General features: G+C 42.5%; 1 protein-coding gene across 1 annotated transcript in view; it reads right to left on the bottom strand.

The window, feature by feature from the left end:
• The window catches only part of STAU2 (staufen double-stranded RNA binding protein 2), a 3,898,627-nt gene that overhangs the window by 2,295,432 nt on the left and 1,582,007 nt on the right, over positions 1–21,188 (bottom strand). Inside the window, exon 6 of the mRNA XM_044067226.1 lies at positions 1,700–1,859. Within this exon, the coding sequence (XP_043923161.1) occupies positions 1,700–1,859 (160 nt within the window). The remainder of the gene's footprint in view (positions 1–1,699; positions 1,860–21,188) is intronic.

Raw genomic sequence — 21,188 nt, 5'->3', positions numbered from 1 at the left:
TGGATCAAGTGGATATCCAGCATAACCTGAAAGACAAAATAAGAGACAGAGAGAGAAGGGGGCAAGGGGAAACACAACAAAAGAAAGTGGTTCAGTACCAATACATTTTACCATAAATAACGACTCTTAAAAAAAACAACAGAAAAAAAGGGAAAAAAATTTTTTTAAACTTACCAAGATGATCACTGGGCATCCTGACATGCAGGAAGAGGTGGTAGAGTAAGCTAGTGTGCCATATATAGGAATCATGTGGACTGCCAGGATTTTGGGCAGAGACATTGGTGCTGCACCCCCATGGATTATATACTACCTGGCAACTGATGGAATGTTAGCCCCTCTTATTGTTCTACTGCTCCCCCCATAGAGCACATGGGGGCATGATTGTAATATGGGTGAAATCTATTGAACAGAGTTGTTGTTGTTGTTGTCTTTTGGCTTTTCCCGGTTAGGGGTCGCCACAGCGGAACTCCGGTCCACTAATGATTGGCAGTAGATTTTCACAAATACCGAGGTGCCAGCGCGACGTTCAACCTTCAACGAAGGCATGCCCATTTACGCATGTCTTTCGAACGCCCACCCAACCGTGGGGAGGACATGCAGACTCCACACAGAAGGCACTCCCCGCACTCCAACCGAGAGTACCTCAAGGAAATGTGCCATCCCATAAATGCACTCCTAGTCATGATGCGGTCCTCTGGTAACTCCCAGAAATAGATGTACTGATCCATACTTGCCAAGAGTACGTCCAGGAAGTGCTGCAATATCCTCAAGGCAGAAGTCTGTGAGCTACCCAGACTGTCCCTAGTCTGTCACTGGAAGGTCCCCGTGGCAAATACAGTGATAGGAAGTCCACGCATTCTTCCAGTACCCCTATGGTGGTCATACATACTTAATAAGACTCTTATAATATCACTGTCCATTCTCAACCTATCAATTATCAAAATTATAGTGAATTATCCTCTGCCTATATCTCCACTTTCCTGGCCAGCGACAAGCAACTAACAACAGGAGAAAAACAAGACTATCAGCAAGTGGCAGCATTTTTCCAGTCTGCAAAGTAGGTAGACCTGGCAAGAGTCACCTAAGTCACCTTTATATAATGTATTTTCGGACTGTGTGGAAAAGCAGGAAAGTTTCACTATGAATCACAAATAAGTGAGAGAATGCTTCATTATCATACATCATTCCTTACTTACATCTCATTACGAGTTTGTTTGCTTATGCTTGTTCGTGGTCATTGCTGGTTAGCACAAGTAGCCTCTATGAATCACGGCTTAGTTGCAACACATTTGTGGACAGCGATTATAGCCTTAATGCATCCGTGTAACGACTATGAATACCACCCTATTTCTTACTGATAACACTGAAATATGTACAGGATTAATAGTTTTTATTATTTACTTACATTTATTTATATTATGCTTTTTATTTATTTATTTTTTTTCAGAAAATGCTCTGGAATGCAACTTTGTCTGTGTAGGCTGATAGAGGTGTGGACTTTTCACACCACATAAGTTTTAAAGACTTAGTAACAGCAAAACTCTACTCAACTAAATGATTACATTTAATAAATTTAAGTTCTGTTGTCATCAGTACCATTTGCATCAGATGCAAACACAGTTAAAGGGAGAATAAGAGCTGCATGCTCAGCACTAGAAACAACAAAGCTACTAATAAATACATGAGAAAAGTAAAGTACCTGTGGTGCCTTTTCTGGGATTGGTTCATTACGAAGTGCCTGCAGAGCTTTCATTGCAGCATTGTGTCTAGCAGCTTGACGAGTCCTTCCTTCCCCAATGAATTCACTGTTCCCTACAGTTAGCTGGACATAGAAAATCTTCGGCACTGGGTAATAATACCTGGCAAAATGAAAGAAAAGAGAAAGCAACAGTATTACACAGCTTATCAAATTTTAAATTACTGTAAGAAATAAATTACATAATTCATTAGCAATATGAAAATAATTCTCGAGAGAGAGAGTCTTGAACAAGCTAAGGGCAAAGAAGCATTTCCACACAAACTGCAGTACTATTTTCCTGCACGAAGAACTTTTTTTTCCTCCCCAATGAAAAAGGATTATTTTTTGAACATAAACATTTGTGGTACTTGCTAAATTACTCTACAAGCACCTGGTCATTAATTTCTAAATCAATACATATGCAAGGTTAAGACAGAGAGAAAAGAATAAAGAGGAGGATGGGAATGTTAAAGGAATGATCATAAATATGACATATGCATTTGGTATAACTAAGTTCAAATTAATACTCATAGGAAAAAACAATCCAGACAAAGAGGACACAATGGAGGAAATACAAACAATAACAAAATGAAAAAGGACCTGGCAGTACTCGTATTAAAAGTAGGAAAAGAAAGTAAGCAATGTGACATGGTAGCAAACAAAATTAAGTGAATTCCAGAATGTTGTGACAAAAGGAGATACAGCCATCACCTAGCTGGAATTTTGTAAACAATTATATGTCACTGGTGAATATCAAAATGATTTATACAAGATGCTTGTGTTACAACTGTATTAGAACAGTATGTCATGTGTATATCAGACTGCTTGTACAGACGTATGTGTGTTGAAAAGGGTATTTCCAAAGTGCTGTTTGAAATGTAACCACAGGGTTTGTTTGTGTCTTTCGGCTTTTCCCGGTTAGGGGTCGCCACAGCGGAACTCCGGTCTGGTGCCATACTGGAAAAGAACAGAAATGTACGTGCACTATCGTAACTGTTAAAATGTATATATTTTAACAGTGGAAACTGGGATACAGGAGGTTAACCTTGGTCTAGTAAATTTTAGAAAAACAACTGGAATTAAATTCCTTTATGGCTAAGCCATAAAAGATGATATCGTTCAGTTTCCAATGCAAGAGACACAATGTCTGTACTAGGAAACTTCTGTATTCTCTTTAGGATGAAGTAATTACTAGTCTTGAAAGCATAAAGGAATGCAATTGTTTTAAGACTTCCAGCATCTGCCAGAGAGCTGAAGTAAAGCCCTTGTCTATGTATTTTACAAGTAGATGCTAAATTTACCAGCTGTCATCAATGATTGTTTTGGGCCTGGGAACTAAATGTTAGATGACAAGAAATTATGTCATTCTGTAAGTTATCCCGGCAGTAATATTTGAGATATTAATTTGAAAAGTCTCTTAGTGAAACAGAGCATTCTGTATTCTGTCTTGGACCTGACAACAACTAGAAGATCCATTCACCACATCTGCCTTGCTGTATTAGTAAGTTCATAGATTACAGTAATTCTCTTAGATTCAGTCAGGAATACAGTAAAGCTTAGTTTAGATATTTTTCTTTATTTATTTGAGACTGTCATGCAATGTTTTAAATGTTTCCTGTGGGTTTGAACTCTGATGTCACTGTGAATATATATTTAGTATTGTCTTGCACTTTTATGTATTATTAAATATAAAAAGTCAAAAACAGATAGGGCTCACCACGGCTGATAAAAAAACTCCTTTATTACTGCAGTACAAGTACTTGTACTGCAGTAATAAAGGAGTTTTTTTATCAGCCGTGGTGAGCTTTATCTGTTTTTGACTTTTTACTAGTATTGGATCTGAAAGGGCTCCTTATCCAGGACTGTTTGCTGTGTTTTTCCTTATTATTAAATATATTTAAAACTTTCATTGAGGCTGATCTGTGTAGACGTTTTGACAGCACTTGAGTATTTATTTGGTGACACTGTGTGAGCCACTCCTAATAGCCTTGCTCTTGGTCAAACTACCATTTGTGTTAATATTAGTATTACACAGCAAGATTGGACACCCTAAGTAGCTGATAAGGAGTTACTGGTGGAAGTAATAACTATCTTATAGTTGTGGCAAAAGGAGGCATAGCTAGCAAACCTGTGCCAGGCTTTCCCAGGTGTGCGTACGCGTGTGTGTGTAAATCAGACCTTAAAGAGTGTGTGTGTGTGTGTGTGTGTGTGTGTGTGTGTGTGTGTGTGTGTGTGTGTGTGTGTCAGCTACTTCTGCAGGGACACGAAGCACTGGTTGGACAGAGAGGGTGCTGGCTTGGTCACTCAGCTGAGATCTCAACTTTATAATAGTGCCAATGAGGAGTCTTATTGGGGATCTGGAGGAAGAGTGAGAAACCAGCCCCAGACTGACTCTGTTCTCTGTGTGCTCTTAAGGGAAATTGTACTTGATGCAGAGAGCTGCATCTGGGAATACTGTGTGTGTACCTGTCATCCTCCCAGTGAATGTCCCCTCTGTTGCCAGTGGTGAGTATTGAGGCTCCTTGATTACTGGTCCAGTGGTGGGGCATCACATATGTACAATCAGACTGTGAGAAATATAGTAATAGTACAGTATAATAGAAAAATGTAGACAGAGAGGTATAGTAGAAAAAAAATATAAAACACTGTCATCTTACTGCGCAAATAAGTATGGAGATCCTATCAGTACTATGTTCCAATATGGGAATCATAACTGTGTAACAAAACACAACAGAAGAAGTCAAGAGGAAGACAACAAAAACAGTACTAAAAATCACTAGAAACATGCCTTATATAAAGGACAAGAAGTTAACTTTAGCATGTGAAGTATTTATTTATTTGTTTGTTTTGTTTAACATTTGTTGACTGGGAAAGTCTGACTAGGACAAAGCCTATTTTTAGTGGAGACCCGGGGAGAAACACTCCAGATGCATGTCTTTGGAATGTGGGAGGAGAAAACCAACACGAATGCAGGGAGGACATACAGACTCCACACAGAAGGCATCCCAGCTGAGAATTGAACCAGAAAACCTTTTGCTGTAAGGCGACAATATTAGCGGCTGCACCACTGTGATGCCCAGTTATATGGCGTGTGTGTGTGGGGGGGGGAGGGGCATGACAAAAACCTTAACATTGAAGTCCAGGGAAAAAAGCTAACTCCACAGAAAAGAACAGAAGTATGGCTGCCAGACTGACCAAAAGCAGTGGCGCTGGGTTCAAGTAGCCTGTCTAAGGCTGGAAGAGGCTAGTCTTAGGAGGTGTTATGGGCTGATGTCAGCTCAGTCTCCTCTTTATGAAGATTACTATGATCGCCTTAACTAGGAGTGCCTTTTTGCACACAACAGAACAGCAGCTCACAAACTTAATGTAATGAAGGGGGTTCTGGGCCACATGGCACAGCAGAGGCCAATGTAGACACACGACAGAAAGCATGAATGCATGCTGCACGTATGACTAGCAGAAAGTGTGCACTGCATGCTGTTGTCTAATGAGGACAAGGGATGTTAGGCATAAAAAAGTATTTTGTCAGCAGAGGGTGAGAGTCATTCATTATCTAGTTCTACCCACTAATTCAAAGTGGAAGGAGAAGCAGAACAAGTCAGTCAGATACAGTCTGGGATGCACATACATCGCAGGATAATAAAAAAGTTTAAAATCAAAACAGCTTTTAGAAAATGGTGCAGTATTTTAATCACAATACAGCAAGTTAATGAAAAAACTGAGACGGTAGTGTGAACAAAAAAACGAAAAAAGTTTGTGAAAGAAATGCAGTTCTACTGAGAAACTGAATCTACTGTTTAGCTTATAGCAGCAATTTATCTAACCGCAAGGAAATGGGCATGCCAGGTGGGCTTAGTGATTCTTATTTTTAACACACAATTCAATACCTCTGCACAAATCAAGAGATAGCCTACTACCCAAAATATCTTAAGTCTTGCTGACACAAACATAAGCTAAAAAGGCCACAGTATTAGGGTCTGCAAAACAGGAAAATTCAAACACATTATTTTTGTAGGAATGACACCTGTAAAATGAAAACAATGATCTACGTTTCTCTTTAAGGCTCTGACTTGGAAATATCATGACTCATATGGATATTACATTTCTTGCAGTTTGACGCAGTAAGAAATAAGAGACAAAAGTATATACAAATGTAAAGAAAATTCTGTAAGAAAAGTCTTGTGCAACTAAACTACATACCCACATTTACCCCCCCCCCAAATCTCCCAAGAGCAAGTCTTCAAAGCATTTTCCAAGGCAATGAGCACTGCTTCTATGGGGCCGGATAACATATCAGGCTGCCTACTGACCAGCCTAAAAGAGAACCTGTTAAACTCTAAACTGAGTCTATTCAGTGTCAGTCAAAACTGCAAATCACTTCTGGAAAGCCTTCATCAGTCTACCAGAACTCAAAACACTTCTAAATAATGTTTTTTAAAAAAATTTTAATTAAGGTTTGCATTTTCATCCCAAATAAATACAAAGGACTTCATAAGAAGTATTAGATAAACACTAGATATTAATTTATACAGAAAACGGACTGAGTCACATGATAGTCAACAACATATCACAGCATTTTCATCTGTGAAAAAATAAATTAATAAATAACGGTGCAGCAACCGTCAGATACGTCATACACATATAAAAATTTCCTTAAATCTACAACTGACATAAATACAGTCCATTAAGTATTACATATTTAAATACTTACAAACTAATGTGGTTACCTTAAAAAGTGTGTGAATGTAAACAAAACTGACATTGTTATTTTAAAAAGACTGTGAATGTAAACAAACCTAGATTTTTAAAGCTTGCATGTTAAGAGACATGGATGCCAGAGAGTTGAGTCCTGACATCCTTATCAAGAACTGACCTGATTATTATTCTTTGTACTATGTGGAGCTTTATCTGCTGGTAAAGCACTTAGCACAGTCAGACAGCAGCACACCTCTCAGCATATTTGCTTAAGAATTCCGAACAAATCCAAGTTAATGGAGGGAAAATGGATCAAAATCAGGGACAGTTTTTAAATATCATTCTAATTCACTTAAAAAGTTAATAGAACAGATTTTGCATCAACTTGCATTTTCTGAACAATATGAAACTCTAATATCTGGCATTATTCACTAACTGCAATCATCAGAGATTTGCCGAACAATCAATATTTCCATTTTAAGTTGTGAATATTCTCTGGTACATTGGTAAAGACATTAGCCTTTCAAACAGAAGACCTGATGGTCACCTCCTGATACTAACTTGAACTTTGCTGCTATTTTCTTTTATGTGAATTTTTCACAGATATAGTCTTAATGCATTAAGTTACAGTGAGTAGAGTCATAGCTCTCAACCAATCATGGACAAATTCAATAGAATCAGGGACAAATCCAGAAAAAATCATGGACAATCAGGGACACTTAAAATATTTGTGCTATTAACATGAGACATTGCCAGAATCACAGCATATGAATTAGTATACATTTTCTGAAGTAAAATAAGCCTATAACTCAATTATTTTCGTTATTCATTAAGTGCAATTCACCCCCTTTCCTCCAAATGTCACTAGTTTTAGAAGGGATTAAGAGGGACAGAGCTAAAATTTGAGTCAAAATCAGGGACATCCCTGAAAATCAGGGACAGATGAGAGATATGAGTGGAGTACTTGTGAGCTGGAATGTGTGTTCATTGGTGTAAACTTAACATGTGATTTGCAATAAACTTTTAAAACATAAGCAACTTTAAATAAAGTTTGTTGCAAATAAAAAAGTTATGTACTCACCGTAACGTTCCAGGTATGTTGTCCTTGATCTCACCTTCCTTCTTGTTGGTTGGGTTTGGAGCCGATCCTCGGCTCTAACTCAGCCATATTCTAAAGCTCCAGAGCTTCCACTGGTTCGAGGCTAGACCCTATCCCATCATGTCTAGCGGTAGTTACCCAGATCTGATTTGTGATAACACATAACACTAGACTACAATATGCAGATATATAAATTATAGGTATGTATATATATATACATACATATATAAAAAAAACCACCAAGCCATAAGTAGAAGAACTCTTAGTCTACCCAACTCATAAGGCAGGAAGGGAATCAAGCCTATATAGCCAAAAGATGGATAATTCCTCTCGATCCTCCCAGGAGGGGGAAGGAGGTTGGGATGCAAGACGGAAGGCGAGATCAAGGACAACAAACATGGAATGTTATGGTGCGTACATAACTTCTTTATGTTATGTTGTCCCTATCTTGCCTTCCATCTTGTTGGTTGGGACCACGTCCCCAGCACCTCCTTCTTGGGTGGCTCAGTGGAATAGACTCTTTAGAACTCTGGAACCAAAGGAAGCCCTGTTCCAGGAGGCCATATCTACTTTGTAATGAGTGATGAAGGTATGGGGATTAACCCATGTAGCTGCCGCACAAATCGAGTCTCAAGGCAATAGAGGTAGACAAGGCCCTGGTTGAATATCCTCGAATTTTCCCTGGCAGCTGTTTGTTCTGTGAGTTATAGATGTAAGTAATGGTATCTGAAAGCCATTTTGATAAAGTTACTTTTGAAACTGAAGTTCCCTTTCTGTTTTCTGCAAAGAATACAAACAATTGGTCAGATTGTCTGAATTCCTGTGTCCTATGCGAGTAAAAATGTAATTGTCTATGAACATCCAGTTGGTGGAGTTTATACTCTGCCTTGCTGCCATGGTTCAGAAAGAATACTGGTAGCTCTATTGATTGATTCAGACTGAACTCTGAGCAAACTTTTGGTAAGAAGGAGGGATTGGTTCTGAGAGAAACCCTATCTTTCTGAAAAATTAAATAAGGGGGACAAATGGATAGAGCTTGTAATTCTGATACCCTCCTAGCTGAGGTAATGACGATCAAGAAAATTGTTTTCCAAGTCAAAAAGTTTAGAGAACAAGAATTAGCCGATTCGAACAGAGAAAGAATCAATGCAGCTAGGACTAAATTTAGATCCCAAGGAGAAAGAGCAAAGAATATAACAAGAAAAATCAAAATTTAGCCTGAGCCAGTCTCCAGCAATCTTGAAGCTTCAAGTGTCAAACGAGATCTGGGTAACTACTGCTAGGCATGATGGGATATGGTCTAGCCTCGAGCCAGTGGAAGCTCTCGAGCTTTATAATACGGCTGAGTCTGAGCCGAGGATCGGCTCCGAACCCAACCGACAAGAAGGAAGGCGGGATAGGAACAACATAACATCACATCACATGTTAAGTCCATTATGAGTGAAAGGATGAAAGTACTAACAAACAATCTTTTTGGAGTTATCTCTGGAGTGGACTGTTTGGTTACTTTATATATCTATTATATAGATGTATTGAAATTAAACAACATTGACATTTACAAAGTTGACAACAAAACATCAGCACACTACTGCACGTGCTGAGCAACAACCTCAATGTTTGTAAAAAGTCTAAAAAATATAACAAAACATCTTTTTGGAAGGGGCAGGCCCCCCTTCGCCCAACATACCCCCTGCTAACTATATACACTTACTCTAAAATCGCACAATCTTGTGGAATGGCATATTTCCCTATCCGAAGAACTGTTCAGTCTCTCTCAACTGTCAACTACCTGTGTAGCTGACACAATATGCTGTCAGCTACACAGATGCTGACCAGTGATGCAGTCAATGAATTTCAGTAGATGTGTGTGTGTGTGGGGGGGGGCATATCTCTCTAACTCTTAGGGCAAGAAATCTGGACAAAGGCTCAAAAATAGGGACAATATTTAAATATTGCTTTTACAACCTTAGAAAGTTGACAGAATAACAGGTTTTACATTAGCATGAATTTTCTAAATGCTATGAGAAACTCAAATGTCTATCATTATTTAATAACTTAGATCTTTAATAATTTGCCACTAATTTCCCAGAAAAACACAATTTTATGAAAAATGGACCAAAAATATGAGGCAAAAATCTGGACATTCTGTGAAAATCTGTACAGTTGAGAGGTGTGGTGCGTGTATATAAAACACCTGAGCTGCCTGTGCACATCCAAAGTACACGGAATCCTTTCCACTTTATTTTAAGGTTTTGGATATAAAATAAAGGCAGATAAGGAAGGTTTGGTCTTCAGATATATGTTGTTTTTGTGGAAAACTGTAAATGGATTCAACCACATTAAGGCCTGAAACTCTAGGACCCTGCTGGCTGAAGTGATGACCACGAACAACAGCGACTCCCATGACAGGCATTTTGTGTGTTGGCAATTTCAAAGAAAAGAATGCTAACATCTCAGACGATTAATCAATCAATTAATTAATTCAATAAATCTATTTATTTATTTAAAATGTGTTAACCTGGTAGGTGAATGGACCACGGACCTTTTTCAGACAAGACAAGACTAGACAATGAGAAGATATCAATGTATGCATTCAGAACTGGAACAGTCAAGAACATGCATGCATTTAGCATTAGAATAAGGGAGTGCCTTCTGTGTGGAGTCTGCATGTCCTCCCCGTGGTTGGGTGGGCGTTCGAAAGACATGCATAAATGGATGTGCCTTCGCTGAAGGTTGAACGTCGAGCTGGCACCTCGGCATTTGTGAAAATCTACTGCCAATCATTAGCAGACCGGAGTTCCGCTGTGGCGACCCCTAACTGGGAAAAGCCGAAAGACAACAACAACAACACAGATAAGAATTCTTTAGGCATGTCAGTAAGCATACAGTACTATTAAATTTTTAAAGCTATAAACAAAATTGTACACTACTGCTCAAATTTAAAGAAAGTCTTATACTGTACCTAACAGAAGTCTGCTTTACTAAGCATTCAAACTTTGATACAGTGTCTAGAGCAGTATGTAGACAGTGATCTGTAATTGCAAGTTCAAATGTTACTTCTACAGCAACAGTCCAGATACAGACAGACTCGGAGCACATGCTATTGAAATTCATGAGGGAAACTATACTGCCACTGTGTTCAAGCAATGAGCATGCTGAAGGACAAATATAACCAATTGCTGTGCAGTTTTTGGGAGTCATCCTTGTTAATGGAAAGACCATGAAATTTAATTGGTTTACTTACAAGAGTATCAATCAGTTGTTCACTCAGTAATAAAATTAAGATCTCATTGCAAGGTGCCCTTCAGGACTGGCTTTATTACAGAGCTAAGACTACTGGCCCAATGACATTTTCATGGAGATGGCCGAAAAATGTATTTTAATGGAACATCAAACTGGACCTTAATCAAATAGCTCACAACATAGTATATGAGGGATGGTACAAATAGTTGGATGAAACTGCCTTCTATCACAGCTGTGAGAAGTATGATGTACAGTACTATACTATCTTATTGTGTCAATGGCTTACAGTACATAGGTAGTATTAGTCCACAGAATCAACTGACAAAAACATGCTTGTCTTTGTTAACAAGGGTTTATTAGGATAATCCTTGCTTTTCCTTTCCCTGCCTTTGCTTAACACCTCAGAAATTACTGGAATTAGAAGAAAGGTTCCATCTGACTGAGGTGGTATTGGCAGCAGTGCCTATTTCGCAGCAAGTCCTGTGGTGGAAACTATGTACCTGGTTGTCTATTTCTGATGCAAACTGGTCTATGCATGGCCTGTCTCATCACCTTGTGATGTTTATAAAGGGCTCTTTTTGTTAGGTTTCCCACTTATTAGACTGAGCTCCATGCTCAAGTGATCTCTTATAGAATTTAGCTAGCTGAGGATGTAGACTATTTATAAGTTTAAGGTGACACTGATAGTCAGTTCTAAAACCCTCACTAGCAGTATGCAGAGGTAGTAAGAGTACAACTTTGCTTGGTGATGTACCACAGCACTGTAGTGCTGCCACTATCAGCAGGACTCCTGGTTAAGACCTTAATTAAAGTATTATGAACAGCCATCATCCATTTCAGGTTTATCCGCTTCTTTCTGATTTTCTTGGACCATCTGCTCTGTATTTTGAAGTGAAGCATGTGTGCTACCTGTGACGATGTGAGGCAGTGCCAGCTATGCCACAGAGAGTAGGGCAGTGCATGTGTAACATATGCATAGCTTGCTGGAGTTTTGTAAAGAATTTTATGTAATTTGTATTTATTTATTTATTTGACATTTTGTTAACCGGGATGGTCCAACTGGGCATAACCCTTTTTTCAGTGGAGGCCCGGGAAGAAAACCTCCACATAACAACAGTAAGAATAAAATGTGATACAGTACAAGACAAATATTTACAAGAAATTTGACAATATCATCAGTAATAGTAATATTATAACTATAAGTAAAAAGTAAGGAGACAGAGAAGATAAAGAAACAAAAGGAAGGTAGCAGGAAGAAAATACAGCTAGAGTAGGGGAGGTCAAGTTGGATGATTACAGAGTCAAGACTAGGTACTATTTAGATGTAGTTTTAGTGTTTTCTTAAATTCGTGAACATTGGATATATTTCTCAAGAGCAATGGAAGAGATACTGTCCAATAGATTTGTTAGGATTGTAAATTTGAAGTAGGTGTTGATCAGAGCTTCTGAGAGATCGAGGGGGTATATAGGGAGATATTAAACTAATTTGTTCAGATGCTTGTGTTAAAAATGTATCAACAGTGGGTCCTGCTGGACAAAAAAGAGATATGCATTCAAATTAGACATTACTGTTGTATATATGTTAACAGAAGATGATGGAAGGGAAGAGGTTAAGCTCAGCTCATTTACCTTAAGAAAAATAGCCAGAAATTAAATTACTTGGTTTAGGCCATAAAGATTTTATCTCACAGGCCTGAATGTAGCCAGAGACATGATGTTTGAGAAAGGCCTGGGCTCTTATTATCCCTAGTGGTGAACTAATTGCTACATTGGGGTGCCACAGAATGGCTTGTTAGGCTCTCCAGGAAGAATGAAAGTATTGGAATTGTTTTACAGTATCCAAATGCCTTAGCAAAGCTCTAGCTGTGTATTCTGACACATCTGTTCTAGATCCTGGTTCAGCTTCTAGTCAGGGGGGTACTGTGGGAACCACAGAATCAGGTGACCAGATGTGATGTTATTCTATAGCCAGCACTGAAATTATTTCAGATATTAGTGACAGATGTCATAGTTACACTCAGCACTATTTTTGAGAACCTGACAACAAAGACCACTGACCCACTTCATCTGCATTGCTCTCGCAAGTTAAGTAGGGAACAGTAATTCTTCAGTCAGTTATGAAAATAGTGAAGACTAGTTAACTTTTAGTTATGTACTTACCATAACTTCGGATGTATGGGATCCATCTCGCCTACATTCATAACAGATGGGTTCGGAGCCTATCCATCGGCTCCGACTCGGCCACTATACACTAGAACGAAGTCTCTCATTGGCTGGGCTCCCCCTTATCCCAGAATGCACCACACCTGCTTCCCCAGATCTTGTTTGTTCGCTTTCATACGTCCATACAGGCACAGAAAAACATACCAATAACTGTAAGCAACTAGAGCCCTTCAAGAGAAGAGCTCAGCAAGAGCAATATTTCCTCCAAATCCAAAAGGTAGGGGGAAGGAGGGTGGGTATGTATGAATGTAGGCGAGATGGATCCCATACATCCGAAGTTATGGTAAGTACATAACTAAAAGATGTAATGGGATCCTATCTCGCCTACATTCATAACAGATGGGACAGCGTCTCTAGCACCTAAATTATTATTTATTATTAAATATATCTATTCATTTAATTGTGGCTGGCCTTCTAGAAAATAGTTTAATCTTGGAGAGTAATTGCATTTATTTGGTGAAAGTGTGGCTTCATGCTCCTGAAAGTTTTGCTGTTTGGAAACAGTACAATTTGTATAATTATTTATTTACTAAGAGTAATTGGGTACACTGGTAAGAGCCCTAAAGTAGCTGGCTGGTGGCAATGAATCTACCTTATAGTCTGGGTGAAGGTGGTATAAGTGGGTAAATCTGTGTCAGCCTTTGCCAAGTGTGTGTGTGTGTGTGTGTGTGTGTGTGTGTGTGTGTGTGTGTGTGTGTGAAAATCAAACCTCAAAGAGTGTGCATGTCAGCTACTTGTAACAGGGACACAGAACACTTGTATCTGCAGAGAGAAAGGTGAAGTCTTATTTGAGGCCTGGAGAGGAAAACCAAGTCCCAGGTCTGGAGTGTGCTCTTAAGGGAAACTGTGCTTGGTGCAGAGAGCTGGATTTGAAAATATTGTGTGTATCCATTTTGTTTTAATTTAACATTCCTCACCGGTGTCAGTGGTGAGGACTGAGGGTCCTTAATTACTGGACCAGAAGAGGGATGTCACACTACCCATGCAGATTCCAAAGCATCTGTTGTTAGTCTATGATCTGGTTCTATGTAGGTGAAGGGAAGCCCCATACTGCTTATCACTATTCAAAGCTCCTTTCTATTGACCATAATAAAAGGAAGTATCTTCTTTAGGTGCTGGCTGTATTTGTCCCATAAGCTTCTAAGGTTCATAGGTTGGTACTAGGCCATCGGCCATAGGGCCTATACAAGCCTAGCCATAACAATTCCCTGGATATTTCTTCCCACAATATTTACTTCCCTGGACCCCTGTTCTACCAGGGTGACTGACATGATCCCTGGGGTGAATTTCTCTCTCTCATCCAATCATCAAGGTTCCTTTTGAAGAAGGCCAAGGAGGCGCTCTGCTTGACATGTATGGGCAGTCTATTCCAGAGTATGGGGAGTCTCTGGGTCAGAAACTTATCCCTCCAGCATGTTTTGTTCATTGTGATGACAAGGTTTAGATCCCTGGAGCGTGTGGCTCTGAGGGATTGGGATTTCTTTAAGTGGAGCATGTCCAACAGCTCAGGGTTTCTCATGGCCTTGTATGTTAAGCAGAGATCGCTTCTGAGTAGACGAGCTGGAATTTCTTTAGATGGTCAGCATATGGCATCTGCTTTAGGCCTGTGGTTCTTTTAGTGAGGTATTTCTGTGGCCTTTCCAGCTGTTGCAAATGACTTGTGAGGTACATACCAAACGGAGCATTGCACTCTATAATGGGACTAATGAGGGATGAGTACAGTGGGACAATGACCTCCTTTTTTCTGGATGAAAAGCCCTTCGTGATGAGGTGTGCCACATAGAAGGATTTCCTGACTGTTGTGGCGATGTGGTTATCGAAGGTGAGACCACTGTCCACCTGTGTCCCTAAGTCTCTCATCACACTTTGGATGTTTAGTGTACTGCCACCTATGCGGTAATTCATGGGTACATGTTTTTTTTTCCAAAGGGGATAATTAGAAGTTATGTACCTACCATAACGTTCCATGTTAGTTGTCTTCTCTCGCCTTCTTTCTTGCTGGATGGGTTCGGAGCCGATCCTCGGCTCCGACTCGGCACTTGCTTTAGCTCGAGAACTCCTTTTACCAGCTCGAGGCAACCCTATATCCCATGATGCAAGGCGGAACTACCTCAGATCTCGTTTGGCAGCTAACTGACCCTGCTAAAGACTATCCTAACATAATTAGGAATCATGGTTCCTAAAAGAAGTCCTCATAACAATGCTCCAGAGGAAGCAATCTAATAGGAACTCTCCAAGATCTGTCCAGGCCAGGGGGAAGGAGGGAGGACGAAGAAAGAAGGCGAGAAGACAACTAACATGGAACGTTATGGTAGGTACATAACTTCTAAATGTTAAGTTGTCAATCTCGCCTTCATTCTTGCTGGATGGGACCGCGTCCTAGCACCTGTATCCCGGGTGGCTCAATGGAACAGACTCTTGAGAACTGTGGAACCAAAACTGGCCCTATCTCTGGAGGCCAAATCCAACTTGTAATGAGACACAAAGGTATGAGGCGTGGCCCAAGTAGCTGCTGCACAAATAGTGTCAATGGGAAGTCTATCCTGAAAGGCTACAGAAGTGGATAGACTCCTGGTCGAATGTGCTTTAGGCTTAGAAGATAGTTGTTTGCCCCTTAGAGAGTACACATAGGAAATGGTGGAAGTCAACCATCTAGATAAGGTCACTTTAGAAACTGGAAGACCTAACCTGTTTTCTGCATAGGAGACAAACAATTGGTCTGATTTTCTAATTTGTTTAGTCCTATGCAAGTAGTACCTGAGCTGACGATGAACATCCAAAAAATGCAGCTTCTGTTCAGCTCTGTCAGAATAGTTCGGAAAGAAAACTGGTAGATCAATAGATTGGTTAATATTGGTTTGAGATACAACCTTGGGAAGAAAGGAAGGGTTAGTTCTAAGCGAAACCCTATCCTTATGAAAAACCAGATAAGGTGAACGAATACAGAGGGCCTGAATCTCAGAAACTCTTCTTGCAGAAGTAACAGCCAGTAAAAATATAGTCTTCCACGTCAATAACTTTAAAGAACACGTAGCAGACGGTTCGAAAGGAGGTAGAATTAGGGATGCCAACATTAAGTTTAGATCCCATTGCGGAGGAGGATGTTTCACAGGCGGTTTTAGGAGAAAAACTCCTCTTAAAAAGGCCTTGCATAACCTATGAGACATGATGTTATTGTCATGCAAGCCAACATGATACTTGGAAATAGCAGCCAGTTGTACTCTGACTGTAGATGACGAAGATCCTGAATGAAAAACCTCCGCCAGAAAATCCAAAACAGAATGTACCGGAGCGGTAAAAGGATCAATATTTCTGGCGTTTGCCCAAATTGAAAAACATCGCCACTTGCTAGCATAAATAGTTCTAGTGGACGACTTTAAAGAAGACACTAAAATGTCTCTGACTGAGTCAGAAATCATTGGTAGCCTGGCTAGGGAAGGAAGTGGAGCAACCAAGCAGTGAGGTTGAGAGAATGAATGGCCCGGTGCTGCTGACCCGACTGGTGGATCAAAAGATCCGGAACTGGGTCCAGATGCCAGGGCTGCACCAGAAGATGATGATGTAGAGACAGAAACCAAATTTGTCGAGGCCAATATGGAGCAATGAGGATCAATTTGGCTCTCAAAACGGTGGCTTTCTGAATGACTTGTGGAATCAATGGAAAGGGAGGAAAAGCATAAAGAAGTCCCCGAGGCCAATCCTGGGTTAGAGAGTCTCTCAAGGGTTGGCCTGGAAGGGGAAATAGTGTGAAGTAATCTGGGCACTTGCTGTTTTGAGGGGTAGCGAAAAGATCGCAACAAGGGGTGCCCCACTTCAGAAAAATCTGATCTACTACAGATTGATTGAGAGACCACTCGTGAGGCATCAGAATAGATCTGCTTAGCCTGTCCGCCAATAGGTTGGACCTGCCGGGGATGTGCGTTGCTATCAGAAACCGCTGAGAAGAGATCGCCCATTGCCAAAGTCTGAGAGCTTCTCGACATAAGGGATAGGACCTGGTTCCGCCCTGTTTGTTGATGTACCAGACCACGGACATGTTGTCCGTCTGTACTGCAATAGTCCCCGTGGGAAGAAAGTCGAGGGCTTGCAACGTTAAAAGCACTGCTCTCATCTCCAGGACATTTATGTGCAGGTGGTATTCTACGGGTTGCCACGTCCCGTGGACCATCCTGCCCTGATAATGCCCCCCCACCCGATCAGGGAGGCATCCGTGGTGACTGTGGCAACTGGAGGAGGGGGAACAAAGGGTCGGCCCTGATGAAGAAGAGGGGAAGATATCCACCAACGTAGATGAGCCCTGCACGACTGTGTTACCAAGATTTCGTGTCTCATGGGCAGATCGTGGTACGACCACTGCGTGAATAACATCCACTGCAGGAGACGCATGTGGAAGCGAGCCAGTGGAAGAAGAACAATGGCCGCAGCCATTAGGCCTAGAACTTTCAAGACAAACCTGGCTTTGATCTTGTTGCTTAGTAACAGAAGCTGAACAAATTTCTGGATGTCCAGAATCCTTTGATCTGTTAGCCTGGCTAACATTTTGACGGTATTTAACTCTGCGCCTATAAAGGTGATAGATTGGCAAGGCAGCAGAGAGGATTTTTCAAATTTACGAAATTCCTAGTTTCTTGCAAAGCTGTAGGGTGTAGTCTCTGGACCGAAGAAGCTGATGCTTGGTTGTGGCGGAGAGGAGCCAGTCGTCCAAATAAGGAAACACCTGGAATCCTCGCCGTCTCAGGTGAGCTGTGACCACTGCCATGCATTTGGTGAACACTCTGGGGGCTGAAGTGAGGCCAAAGGGCAGAGCTCTGAATTGGTAATGACTGGCTCCCAGCGAAGCGGAGAAACCTTCTGGAGCATCTGTGAATCTTTATGTGATAGTACGCATCCTGAAGGTCTATAGAGCACATCCAGTTGTCCTTGCCCAGAAAGGGCAGAATGGATTGCAGCGTGACCATCCGGAATCTTGCCTTTTTGACAGACTTGTTTAGTCTGCTTAGGTCTAGTATCGGTCTCCAATCTCCCGTCCTTTTGGGGACCAAAAGAATCTTGAGTAGAAGCCGGATCCTACTTGGTCTGCCGGCACTGTCTGGATGGCTCTTTTTTCCAGGAGTTTTGAAACTTCCTGTCTTGTCAAATCCCTTTGACCGGGTGAGATGTCTGGAAGGGATTGTAGAGGTACGGGAAACCTTTCAAGGGATTTTGTAACCCTCGGATATGATCGACTGTACCCATTTCTCTTGGGATAGGGATTGCCAGGCTACTGGGTACAGTGAAATTCTTCCCCCGACTGCCTCCAAGGGTGGACAGTCGGGCAACACCTCAGGGATGCTGAAAGGGCTTCTCAGGAAGAGACTCCCTGTTGCCCTGGTTCTGAGGACCCCCCTGCCTCTAGGGCGGCGTCTATTATTGTTACCCCCTCTGCCTCTGGGGGTAAACTGACCACGTGTGTCCGGTGTAGCTCCTTGGGCTTTACGGAACCACATCTTCCCCTTCTGACCCTTGGGGTATGGTCTAGAAGGAGTGGAAAACTGGACTCCAACGGCAGAAAGAGTTTTACCGTCCTGCTCACATCTGGTCAAAGTATCCTTCACCTGAGGTCCGAACAAAGCCGAACCATCAAAGGGGGTGTTGGTGAAGGATGCCTTAAAGGGGTCCGCAAAATTACACAGCCGCATCCAGGCTTGGCGTCTAAGAGCAACCCCTGTGCCTGCTGCTCGCTCCATCGGCCGCATAAGATATGAGCCGCATGGAGGAGTTAGATATGGAATTCAGGATAGCAAGCTGTGAGGCAATCTTTTCCTGAGCCCCAACAGCAGAAGGATCCTGGACTACTTCTCCCAGTTCCTTGAGAATATCTCGTTGAAGCCTGGTGAAGTGACAAAGGTAATTCAGCGAACGCATGGCAAAGGTCGCTGAAGAAAACATCCGCTTTCCATACCTGTCCATGGTCCTAGAATCCTTATTAGGAGGATGGACAGGCACTGAAGGATCCGCCAGTTCCTTCTTAGTGGCCGCCACCACCATAGCATCCACAGAGACACCTTTGGACAGGAACTGTTTATCCGAAGGGGCCGTGATGAACTTGGATGGTCTCCTGGGGACAGGTTCCACAGAATCTGGAGCAGCCCACGCCTTCCGAGCCACTACCTGCATGAGTGGGTCGAAAGGCGGATACACCCAGGAGATGGAGGGTCGGGATGCAAAAGCCTCCAGGTATACCGACTCATCCTCGGAGGGGTCAATGGAGGGCCAATTCCCCCTCTGTTTGAGGAGCTCAAGGATGTCTGAAAAGGAGACATCCTCAGAGGGGGACCGTGGGGAACCCTCCGACTCATCTAAGTCGGTATCAGATGTAGTAGACTCAGGGGAGTCTGTGTGTTTCCTCTTACACGTCCTCTTCCGAGGGGGTTCCCCTGCAGGATCAGGAGAAACCTCAGAAGAGGAGGAAATTCCCAGTGGGGAAACCTGGGGCGATGGATCCCTGGGCCTGAGAGCAAGAGGCTGGCAAGAGGCATCTGCAGGCACTGATGAGGGAGGAGCTAGAGGGATAGACCGTTGACCAGGCTCAGAGGCCAGGACACTCCTCATCACCTCAAAGGCTCCTCTCCCCGGGAGACCGGAGCACACTCGCTCCGAAGAGACAGGAATGGTCGGCTCCAAGGAGAGAAGGCTCCGAGGCGATGTCGGCGCCGAGCTTACCAAAGCGAAGCCCGAGAGGGAGAGCGGGGTCGGACAAGGGTCCGATGCCACTAGCCCCTCGGAGCCGACAGTGGAAACCCGACGACCGGATCCCTCCAAGGAAGGTCTCAAGGAGGAGATCGGAGCCGAAGACGACGGAGCCGAAGGATGTATCGGCTCCGGCATCGAAACAGTCACTGTCCCAAGAAGCTCCGGCTCCGAACTCTGGTGTGGAGTCGGAGGAGGAATCTCAAGAATCGGGGCTATAGCCGAAGTCTGTTGAGACGGGCTATGGAGCATTTGGGCCAGTGCCTGAGACTTCAACAGCCTGCTTACCACCCTCTCCAAATCGTGGTCAGACTGCCTGGAAGATCTCGAAGATCGGCTCCGATGGCTCCGCTCTGACAAAAGAGGAGACCCCGGAGCCGAGTGAATACTCAGTATAGAAGGGGACCGGGATCTCTTACGGGTCGAAGCCATCGGAGCCGAAGTCCCTTGAACCCCAGATGGAGCCGAGGATATCTCGGCTCCGATACTGGATAAAGTGTCGGCTCCAGCCGGAGCCGACAAGGCCACAGTAGCCAGGGTATCAGAGCCGGCCGGCACCGAACCCACTACTCGAACAGAAGAAGTATCGACTCCAGCCGGAGCCGATATCGGCTCGACGGGCCGGAGCCACCGGAGGAGGCTTGGACACTGTAGCCTGAACCCGGTGGCTTAAGAGGTTTTCCTGCCCTGACTTAGGAGGAGAACCTTCAGGTTTAAGTAAACCTCGGAGGATTAATTTGTTCCTCCTTTCCTGCAGGACTCTCTGGCTAAAAGCATGACACAACGCACAGGAGTCCTGCAGGTGCAAAGGCCCCAGGCAATAAACACAAGAAGTGTGACCGTCTGTCAGAGACATTTTCTGACAGCACTGGTCACACTTCTTGAAGCCTGAGACCTTGCCTTCTTTTGACATCCTAGAAGGGAAACACAAACAGTCCCAACAAACACACCAATAAATCCCTTACACAGACACACAGGAAGGGAATAACTTGGGGAACTAGGCCTGACTAAAACTTTAAACTGAAACTATTTATAAAAGTTTAAAAGGAAGGGATAGGGTGGGCTGTAACTAAGTACAGGCTAATCTAACACTAAAGGGAAAAAATAAACCCCTAACTAAACTTTTTCTTCTTTAACCAAGAAAAAACTTACCTCAGCTGGCAAAGGAGATCTCTTTCGCTAAGCGGCAAACGAGATCTGAGGTAGTTCCGCCTTGCATCATGGGATATAGGGTTGCCTCGAGCTGGTAAAAGGAGTTCTCGAGCTAAAGCAAGTGCCGAGTCGGAGTCGAGGATCGGCTCCGAACCCATCCAGCAAGAATGAAGGCGAGATTGACAACTTAACATCTATACATTTCTTGGCATTAAGCTTGAGCCCATGGCTCTGGCACCAGGCATCTGTTTCTGTGAGGCCCCTTTGTAGAATATCCGCATCATTTGGGGATTCAATAATGGCTCCCAG

This window comes from Protopterus annectens, chromosome 3.part1 (assembly GCF_019279795.1).
Source record: "Protopterus annectens isolate FY-2018-M chromosome 3.part1, PAN1.0, whole genome shotgun sequence".
NCBI classification, from domain to species: domain Eukaryota; kingdom Metazoa; phylum Chordata; order Ceratodontiformes; family Protopteridae; genus Protopterus; species Protopterus annectens.
The sequence above is the reverse complement of the archived record's forward strand: the minus strand, read 5'-3'. Positions and strand labels throughout refer to the sequence as shown.